The sequence below is a fragment of the Apium graveolens genome, chromosome 5 (assembly GCF_009905375.1).
Source record: "Apium graveolens cultivar Ventura chromosome 5, ASM990537v1, whole genome shotgun sequence".
Lineage (NCBI taxonomy): Eukaryota > Viridiplantae > Streptophyta > Magnoliopsida > Apiales > Apiaceae > Apium > Apium graveolens.
Genome location: NC_133651.1, coordinates 104,047,740 through 104,059,177, shown reverse-complemented (window position 1 = coordinate 104,059,177; position 11,438 = coordinate 104,047,740). Strand labels below are relative to the sequence as shown.

Here is an 11,438-nt window from a genome sequence, read left to right as displayed (position 1 = left end):
CTCAGAGTGATTATGGTCATGTAGTTCAGGCTTTTCCACAGCCTACCTACAATTTTCCACCCGAGACTAGTGGTTCGGGATTTTCTTTTCAGACCCCGGCTAGGGGGTTCGACCCTTGGTTGGTACATGACACCTCCGCACAGAGCTTCGAGCAGGGGCGTCAGATGCATACACCCCATCAGATGCAGGAGGAAGATATGGGGTATGATAGTGATGAGCAGGATGACGCTAGTGAGGAAGCTGATACTCCTGTGCATGTCAGGCAGCAGCCCCGTTAAACAGTAAAAGGGAAAGGGAGGCTATGCCACACCGACGGGAGGTTCTGTGGCTGATCAGTACTGTTGCTCATGTTCCCACCCTTCTCGTCTTTATTATGCCCTGTTTTCAGTTTGTATGCAGTTTAGACTTTACTTTATTAGTTATGGTCACTTTCGGACTTTTTGTATTTTATTATGCCACGATCAACTCACTTTCGTTCCCGGTATTAGTATTCAAAATGCTTTGTAAACTACCTCCAAATGGTGCACACTTAAACAATTTAAAACTTGATCCAAATGAAAATAATGTTACAAGGGAACCATTGGAAAACTAAAATTATACATCAATGATAACGGGAAATATGATATTGCAACACATTGCCAACATGAGACAATAAACTCCATACTTATCTACTCGCATTTTCATTTGTTCTAAGAACTATAAAGCTACTTCGAATGATAGTAATAGACTATACAACCCACTGATAAAAGTAATTCAAACACGCAATGGACTATTAATGACAATCTTATTTTGCTTTCAATCTTTATTCACGCTCTACAGTTGTTACACAATGATATTTCATTTTTCTTACTTTCACTACGACGAGTAGTCATTTCAAAATAATTGAAGATAATTGCATGTTAAAATATGACAACTCAAAGTCTTTATTAAAGGCAATATGGAAAACAACAATGACAACTCAAATCACATATTTGTAAATTAATTGTTGATGTTGCTGATAAGATTTCAGTGGTTGTTGGAAAACATATTAATATTATATTTGTCATTGAGTATAGTGTAAGAATGTAAAATAACCTTTACATTGTACCACTATAAGGCTCATTTTGCCCTATAAATACATCATACTTCATAACTTTAAACCATATGTTCAAACTGTAGGCATCTTATTACACATAAAATGGATAAGGGCAAAGGGCATGCAACGCCTATAAATGTTAAGAGAGGTATGCGTCAACTAAGTTTAGCTGAATCCGTTGAATGTGGAAGGAAAAAGAAAGAATCCAAAACCGCGAAGAAGTATGGTAAGGTTAATCAGAAAATATTGGACGAAATAAAAGCTGATAAAATGAAGATTGAAAGGGCCTATAACGATATGTCCCAAACGGAGGAGGAACGTATCCGTTAGGTGGATGAGGTTTACAAAAAATATGACATAATGGAAATCAACCTTATTGAACAAGACGATAACTTAATAGCAAGGTACGTTGTGGCTCATCAGCAACACCTACAGATGGAGGCTGAGGATGAAGAGTCTGGTGAAGAGTCTGATGAATATGTTGTTAACCTTGCTGATTTTTAGCAAATAATGTAATTTCTTTGCCTCATTGTAATAGTTTTTTTTCTCAAATATCTTCTTCTTGTCCATCACTGCATTAAACACCCCATGTGCGAAGCTCCTCGAAAATAAGATAAGTTGAAACAAATACTGTGTGTTTTCAAAGGTAATGCACATGTAATAATTCAGAACTTTAGTCACGTGCTAATGTTTTAAATGCTTTGAAAACTCAAACTATTAAGTTCACCTTCATCATTATTGCCCCAGTTCAAAGTTTAAAGTTTTACCAGTTCATTTTTTGGCCTATAAATATATGCGAACCTATAAGTCATCATCTCAATTTCACCCCTCTCTAGTTTAACATTCTCCACATTTTTAGATTCATACACTGAGGTCATGGACAAGGGCAAGGGACACGCAAGCTCGGAAATGCGTAACAACGGGGAAGTTAATTGGTATAAATGGACCGAATCTCAGGCATCTACTGAATCTCACAGAGCAAAAATCAGTGAGGTCAAGCAATTTATCCAAGAATGCGAGCTATACGGGCTGCACAAGGATTCGCCGTCCGTGACAACGAACAGTTTATTGGGTATGGGAAAATGCACTTCGAGTTTATGAAATCATCGATCCGGTACGAAGATAACATTAATAAGAATTTCAACGTTGGTAACATTTCAAAGGAAGAACATGATTATGAATTAAAAGAAATGTGTCGATACTACCACTTCATGGAGGACGAGCTTGAGATGAGGAAAAGGGAGGCCGAGGATGTAGTCGCAAGCTGTAGGAGTGAAAAGATACGTGAAGAGGAACAGCAATGGGATAAGAAATATGCTAAGTATATTGTCAAACTTGGGGATTTTTCTCAAGGCCACGATGATGCTGGTATGGCTACAAACATCTGTTATAGCACTCACGGCCCCGACCCGTGGCCACCGCGTCAAACTCGGTCGAGTAGGCACGCATCGACCCACAAAAATGGGGAGGGAGGTCATAAGCATACATCCCCTCACATTCAAGGGGAGGAGGAAGAAAATGATGAGAAAGCTAACGAGATTGAATATCAAGAATTTGATCATTACGTAGTTAATCTTGCGGATGACTAAAGAATTTGAGAGTTCTTTCATTATCCATTTTTCAGTTGCAATGTACTTCCTACTTTATCATTTTCATTATCCCACTTTCCGTTACAACGTACTTTTAAATTTTTTATCCCTCATGACACATATACAGTACAAATATATTTTACATACCTACCAAACAATAGAAAAATGGACCCAACAATTTTTTTGCCAATTACGCACAAACATGCCCTCGCTTGACAATTACGCACTCGCCGCTCAATACACCATTCTCGAAGCAACAAAAGTGTTACTGATATTAGTTTTTAATAAAATAAAATTCCCTAAATATAGGTTTACATTACAACACAACAAAAAAATTTGGAACCCAAAAAATCTATGGTTATTTAAATACGCACATGCCAAAACATGCCCTCACCTAAAAATTTTGCACTCACATTGCACGACACCCTTTTTGGAGCTACAAAAGTCTTATTTATATAGTTTTTTATTTAAATTAAAAAATACACATATGAAATAGGTTTACATTACAACACAAAAAAAAATTAACTACAAACATTTTCCATTTATTTAATATAGGACTCCAAAAACAGCCCTTCACCTAATTTTTTTCACTTCAAAAACACACTAACACAAGTTCATTCCGGGGATTGGGATTTATTTTTTTTAATAAAATAACCCCAGAACGCCACTTATTCTGGGGTCAATGGTTTATTCCCATTAGTATAGACGTTCTGTACCATAATTGGCATTATTTGAACCGATATACCAAATAAATGACTTTTTCATTCAAATATACCAAAAAAGTGACGGAGCCGATGGTTCATTCATACAACTATCCAAGTTATACTAAAGAGCTATGTAGAGATACCTCGTACGGATAACTTAAAACTGAAGAGCATTGTAATGAAAAAGAAATTAAAATTAAGCATGGTTAATGACTACTTGTATATTATCAATATATATTTTAAATATGCAGTGTAATCATAGATTGCACAGTGTTGCAAACCAGCAACCATTTTTCTTGATCAGTTCACATAAATTGTGCATCACAAAATATTCACCAAACAATACAACATATTCGTAGAAGCTGTACACATTTCTTAATCAATTCTTCTGTTCTGCACAAACAAGGTGACAATGTACACGAGTCTAAAAGGACATCAAAAAGTTGGATATATGCTAATTATGTTTTACCTGCCTGATCAAAAGCTAGGAGGGACAAATTGTTAAGAGCAAGCCATAATGGTCGCTAGGCAAAACAGGAAGCATCATTTTCTTCACCTCATTTTTTACTTTCTTTTCTTTGCAATATGATAAGCCCGGTATTGCTTCCATCCCAATCATTTCGATTCTAACTAACTTGAAATCTCGGAGAGAACACAAAAAGCGGTCCAATCGCTTTTGAAGTGTCCGATTACCAGATAGCATCTTGTTGGTCTTGGTATCGTAAGTAAATCCTAGCTCTCCAGGTTTTAGCTCTGTCCAAGCATCAACCCAGCCATCAGGCACAGGAACTTGTCCATCCAATTTGTCATCCCAATTCATATCACCACAAAATATCACATTTTTATGTTGTTTAAGGAAGTTGATAGCCTCTTTTGCCTGATCAACCCGTTCTTTGCTATACATCTGATCCCATTTAGGAGGCCCTGGACATGGACTTTCAAGGTGACTCGTGGCAATGACTAATGGTTTATCTTCCCTGGATACAACTTCAGCAACACAGAGCTCTCTTCCCATAATTGAATTACGATAAGGTTTGCAGCTGAATAGATTTCCTGGCATTTTGCTTAGCTGACAAATATGTGAGAAAAAGATTACCGAGAATTTAATATTTATAAGATACAAGACATGGAACAAGAAGAACCACATAAAGCGAATAATCCATAGAGCACATATTTAGCTTGCCTTATTTCGATTTAATGAAAACATCTTTTAGTAAGCCAAGGGATTAAACACACATAGCATATTGCAATTTCTTCACATTAAGCAAAAAGATACGAGAGGACGTGTCGGGCTCAATATCCTACTTATAAATGAAACATCAAGCAAAGGTTCAATAGATATCCAAGCATATATCAGCTTTCTATAAAATTCCACCTTCAGGCCTCGACAATACAAATTACAATAACATGAAATAAAATGATAAAGTTGGTGTCCAATAATGACTTCACAAAGCTGTACGTGAGATACCGACAAATAAAGGGACTGAAATTTGGGAGCTTGTAGGAAACCTAACCTGCATACAAAAGTATGCTCTTGTGAATGCCATTTCATTAGAAACTGAGCATTTATACAACTTCCACCAGCTTGATTGCTGAAAAATGTCATATATGTTAGGGGTGACTTCCTACAAATGAAGTTGCCGTTGTTAGTATCATACAAAAATAGAGGCTGAAATGGATATAATAAATTAAATTCAAGAGATCTGGGGGAAAGAAAGGACCTGCAAACATATAATATCGGGTGAATGCATTTCAATTAGGTTTCCCAGGGCATTCATCCTCTGACGCATCTCTAAATCCTCTCTAAACCACACATTATAACTCAAAATCTTCAATGTTTTCAGAGCTTCGTTCGTGCAAGTCGTATCTGGAACAAGAAAAAGATATAAGATTTCCTACGAACTAAACAACTTGCATACAAAATGTAAGAAACTTGGGGCTACTTTGAAGGACAAGAAAATTAATTTGGCCAAGTTGAGATTTGTGAAGTATCTAAATTGCACAGACAGGTACAACAACATATAGAGAGACGGAGCCGGGAAACGGAAATTTAAATATTTTAGGGTACAGGTACAACAACAGTAAATATTTTTATACATCATGCATAAGATACATCACGCTTTATTTAATCTCAATACCATATATGAACTCGCTTTCGTTTATGGCTCATTAAGTGAAAATTCTGCCTTAAAAAATCCAATATCTTCGAGAGAATCAAATGCATCTCACCGGCATCCCACATCTTGTTCTTTAGGTATCATATCTGGAAAAAACGCAAGTTGTTGTGGATGAAAACCAAATCTTTGACACAATTCGGATTGAATTAATTCCTCCTAAGCGAATGAATATTTTTTCCGACAATTTAAAACATACAGTATAAGATTTGCTATAGTTTTACACTCATGAATTAAAATTTAAAATTATTTTCATTTCAATTTTGTGACGCCAAGTTTAAGGTGTAAAGCCTTTTTTGGCTATGCTCCAAGCCCATACCATGGCAAAAACATATATATACTTACTACTGCAAGATGCCAAAACATTATACATTTACAGTACAAAATCATCCTCACTCGTAAGTCAAGCACATGTGAGCAAAGAAGCATAAAGGACAAATTTGATGTTTTGGAATAAAAAACTTTAACTAATGTTTAGAGGAACTACCCTGGTTCCTGTAACTGTAGCAAAATTCTTCAAATTGAAATATTATTATTATTAAAATAATAAATTATCATGGTCAATGATATAAATAATCCAGTTCTCTGAAAGATAAGCTTTGACAGTATACCTACCTACCTAGGAATATTAAATATAAAGGTTTTCTCACATCCACACCATTGCCACTACTATAAACAGCCAAAGAAAATTTCTCTATCCGTTCTTCTTGTAACCGAGGAACAAGCAACAAGGTTTTAAAAAAAACGAGCAATTTATGTGATATATAGACTACAACCACTAGGAAGCAAGACATAATAGATCAATCTAATAAATCGTCAACATAATTCTAAGGTGATGCAGTGCCTTTCTTTTTATAATGCAGTGACATAGAAATCTAAGAGCTCACTGCTCCTAGAGTCCACAATATAGTAACCAATTGTATAAACTTCTACATTATACTAAAAGAGAGTACAGCCTTGACATATATCACTCTCTCACTAAGTTGGACACATGTCAATCTCTCCTTGAAAGTAATTAAATATGTATTTAAATAAGATATGAAATGTATATTAATATGTGAAATTATAAAAAAAATCGAAATTTATTTTTAATCAAATAAATATTGTGCGTGTTTGGGCACCACCATTTTCACCTTAAATCATTTAGAAAGCTCTTTCTGTTTTTTGGTGACTGTTTGGGTAAAATAAATACTCATCATATTTTACTACTTATGTGAAGGAATGAGAAAGTGAAAAGACTCTACTTTCTCATTTTCGTTTTTCGTCCCGTTCACTTCCTTTAGTTTCAAATCAGGTACGTAAATGTTTAATTTTATTTTAAAATTTTATCTTATTATATTAATATATTAAAATGATTATGTTTAAGTTCTAATTTTTCTTCTATTTATTTAAGCTATAATTAATTTTTTTGTTTATTTATTTTAGTTAATAAATATGTTCCAAAATATCTATCGACGTGTCAACTAGCTCAAAATATCCACTTGACATACGTTTTACTGTTGTCAGCGGATTTAACATTTTTTTTGTAAATTATATTTTTATTTTATAAAAAATTAAATACGTGGTCATTGGATATTAAAATACACGCACAAGTACAAAGAAAATAAAAAATTATAAATTTTTGTTTTCAGTTTTATCTTTCAATTTTACATTTATGAATTAAATTATTGTTAGAATTTTAATTTATCAAAATAGGAAGTTTAACTTATAAGTTATGATTTACCAAACACTATAAACTTATAAGTGACTTACACGTAAAATTATCCAAACACCTAAATAACTTATAAGTTACAATGTCCATATTACTTATATGCCACTTTTCAACTTTAAGTCATAAGTTACATTTTTTAAGAAACCCCAAACGGGCTCATTATGTGACCGGGGATTTTCCCGGGAACTAATCTAGTTTAATTGCTAAAGCAAAATTCTATCTTTACATAATGCAGCCAACCACCACCAGTAAGTTGTATGACTGATAACACTCTGTTTATAGTAAGTACCGCAACCATGCTACAAAAGAACAATACTTTTATTTAGGATCTTAAACAGAGAAAAACGGTCACCTCACTAAATACAAACAGAACAAGCAACTATAATCAAAACCTAGAACCAGACCGATACTAAGCAAGTAAAGATTAGCCACACACACCCTAAACAAGTACCTAAAATAACAATTATAAATGACAACATAATTATAAATATCATACATTTTCAAAAAATTATAAATGCTAACATAATTACAAATATCATATATTTTCACAATAATAAATGCTAAAATAATTAATATTTTTAAAATAAATCAAGAATCGAAAAATACCCAAAACAGCAACGTCATTTTTGGCAGACTTAATAACATTAACACCGGAAAACAATCCAGAAGCACTAGAACCAGCCAACCCCATATCTTTAACTTGTCCGATTTTTCGCTTACACCGCTGCAAAGGCAAAAACACACTCCCAACACTAGGATCAATCACATCATCATAACCAGTTTCAAGGGCAGTTAGCAAAGAAGCAGAGGCCCTGGTCCCGCAAATCTGACAGTTATTGTTCTTGTAAGAGTTGTGAAAAGTGCAAGACTTGCAAGACCAAGTGGGCTTTGATGAGGAGGGTGAAACAAGGGTTTGGGCTTGTGGGGTTAGGCAGATTTGGCAAGTGGGGTGGTGTGAATTTGGGTTGGTAAATGTGCACTGAGAACATGTCCAAGAAATTGAACTGGGTGATGATGAAGATGAAGACATGGGGAAGTTTAAGGGGTGGAAAAAGATGAGGTGTTTGGGGAGGGAGTGGAGTGTTCTTGAAAGTGTGTGTATATGTGTATGTATTTGATGGATGAGGGACATTTTAAAATTCTATAATACGGGTTAGGTTTACCGCGTTTGGATGATCCGAATATGTATCCGAGCGCATCGGATCGGATGTGATTCAGTTCAGATTTAATTTGAATTAAAATTGAATGAAATTTGAATTAAGATCGGATAAAACTCGGTTCATATTAAAAATTATGTTCGGACATCTTCAGATAATAACTTAATGATTTTTTGATTCTTGAAACTTAAAAATATCATTTTATTTAATTTAGTATTTTCAATATAATATAATGTACTTATACAAAATAATACGATCAAATAAATATGTTATCGTAAACATAAAATTATTTTAAGTATGAATTTTTCTTATTTCGGGTCATATTTGGTTCGGTTAATAAATTATTTGATTTTGATTGTTTCTAATTTATAATCAGATCTTGTATTTCAGATCATTTTCGGTTAAATTTTATGATCGGGTAATTTTTGGATCGGTTTAAATTAATTTTCGGATAATTATCGGATTGCATAATTCAGATTTCGGATCAAATTTCGGTTACATAAATTTCAGTTTGGTTTTTCGAATATAAACCCGTTTTACCACGTACAGTGTATCAATAGTTTTAGGACATAATTTGTTTGCATAAACTTCAACAATTTATTTACAATTGTGGTGTTTCCTCATTAAACATGTTTACTCTCTCTCATTATTCACAAATCTAATATCACAAAAATATATTATTTATTTTCTAATAATCAATGTAATATTTTTTTCTATTTAATAATATAAAAATCTGAAAACATTACAAAAATAGATTGAAACGATATAAGAGGCGCCACCTTACAACTCTCATCTTCTCCTTTACAAAGTATAATATAATGCAATATTGATTTTAAAAAATATTGAGAAAATATATTTATAGATACTTGTTTTTGCAATATTTAATTGGCTAAAAATTAAAATAAAATTTTTAGGAAAATATAATATTGTAAGTTGATTTTAGGAGAAAGAGGAAAAATGATATTAAGAAAAATTAGGAGAATTGTTATGAATATGTTGTGCACTTGATGATTACCTAAACAAAACATCTAAGTAGATTTTACTTAGTGAAATAATGTAGCACTCGACGGATAAGAATTATAGTCCCGACGGATAACTCAGTTTGAGTACCGACGGATGAGTAATTTATTATCCATCGAGTGAGTAGCTTATATAATGATAAGTATGTAGCACAGTGTTGTATGCACCTTTGTATAGAATCTGTAGTAGCATATAAGTCATGTTGACTTTGACTAGATATGCAGAATAGGTTGATTAACTGTACATAAGCAATGTCTTGTAATTCTGTATAAGTGAAATGAAGTCAAGTGCTAAAATAGCTATCAACGGATGCTTAACAAAGCTTCGACAGATGATCAAATGACTTTCAACGGATGTTCAAAATAGCAGTCGACGGATGATCAAGTAAGTCATCGATGGATGATCTGAAAGTCGACGGATGATAATATCAAGATTCAAACATCAGTTGAACAGTGAAAGCTGACACACAGCCGTCGAGATTGGATACAAACACTGTGGAAGCCCATTAACTGGGTAATAGAGGACGAAAAGCAGCAAAGATCAAGACTGTTAGATTTTATATTTATTCAGTTCTTTTGACTTTGTAATCTTGGTAATATATATAAACCAAGAGAGTAGCAAATATAAAATAACTAAGAAAACTAAGTGAGCTCAAAAACAAACACAGAGAAATCTTTGTAAGCACTATCTTTAGCATTTCCTGTGTTCTTAGTTGTTCTATCTTGTAAAAGCAGTTGTGAGCATTTCTGCACACAGAGTTCTCTCGATATATTTATATATATCTCTGGTGGAATTGTTTAAATCCACCAGAAAGTTTTTAAAGACTCTTGTTTTTAATTACTCTTGTTTTGATTCATTAAAGTTTATATTCCGCATTGTGCTAATCAAAACAGATATATCTATAATCGAGTTGAATATTTTTATTTCAAGAAAAAGATAAAGAATTCCATTCAACCCCCCTTCTGTAATTCTTGCTATATTGTTAAGGGACTAACAATTGGTATCAGAGCAAGCTCTTAATCTACAAAGAGTTTAAAGATCAAAACAATTCAGCAAGATGAACAAGAAAGATGTTGGAATCAAGATTCCTTTTCTGGATAAAGATAATTACCATCATTGGAAGGTAAAGATGAATCTTCATATGCTTTCTCAAGATGAGGCCTATGTGGACTGCATAAAAAGAGGCCCTCATGTTCCAATGAGAGCTGCAACAGGAAATGAACCATCAGTTCCAAAGCCAAGGCATGAATGGTCTGATCCTGATCTTGAACAAGTCAGGAAAGATAAAAAGGCCATGAACATTCTGTTCAATGGTGTTGATGCAGATATGTTTGATAACATCATCAACTGCAAGACTGCCAAGGAAGTTTGGGACACAATACAGATAATCTGTGATGGTACTGAGCAAGTAAGAGAAAATAAAATGCAGCTCCTGATTCAGCAATATGAGCATTTTCACAATGAAGAAAGTGAGTCACTCACTGACATTTTTAGTAGATTCCAAAAGCTACTAAATGCTCTTAAATTGCATGGAAGAGTCTATCAGACTAAAGACTCCAATCTGAAATTTCTCAGATCTCTTCCAAAGGAATGGAAACCAATGACAGTCTCATTGAGAAACTCACAAGATTATAAGGAGTTTACTTTGGAGAGACTGTATGGCATTCTGAAGACCAATGAGCTTGAAATAGAGCAGGATGAAAGAATGGAGAGAGGAAAGAAGAAAGGAGGATCCATTGCACTAGTTGCTGAACTGGAAAAGGAGAAGGAAGTGAAGATGGAAGCTGTGGAATCAACTTCAAAGGCCTGTGAAAGCAAGGATAAAGGGCTAGCTGCAGAAAGTGAAGATTCTTTGAGTTAAGATGATATGGAGGACATTGATGAGTACCTAGCATTCCTTTCAAGAAGATTTGCCAAGCTCAAGTTCAAGAAGAACTTTGGAGCTGCCAAGCCAAATAGAAACATGGTGGATAAGTCAAAATTCAAGTGTTTCAAATGTGGCTTGGCA

At 33.9% G+C, this 11,438-nt stretch overlaps 1 protein-coding gene across 2 annotated transcripts; it reads right to left on the bottom strand.

Annotated features, from left to right (window-relative positions):
* Window positions 1-3,594: 3,594 nt before the first annotated feature.
* Window positions 3,595-8,376, bottom strand: LOC141724336 (uncharacterized). 2 transcript variants are annotated; one of them, XM_074526449.1, is made up of 4 exons: window positions 7,860-8,376; window positions 5,090-5,235; window positions 4,883-4,960; window positions 3,595-4,437 (listed from the first exon to the last, which is right to left on the bottom strand). In XM_074526449.1, exons 1-4 carry the CDS (start codon window positions 8,281-8,283, stop codon window positions 3,853-3,855), a joined length of 1,233 nt encoding a protein of 410 aa, XP_074382550.1. In that variant the 5' UTR covers window positions 8,284-8,376; the 3' UTR covers window positions 3,595-3,852. The 2 variants fall into 2 exon arrangements, with proteins under 2 accessions (XP_074382550.1, XP_074382549.1); XM_074526448.1 differs by having other exon boundaries at window positions 3,596-4,437; window positions 4,883-4,993; window positions 7,860-8,375.
* Window positions 8,377-11,438: the final 3,062 nt, after the last annotated feature.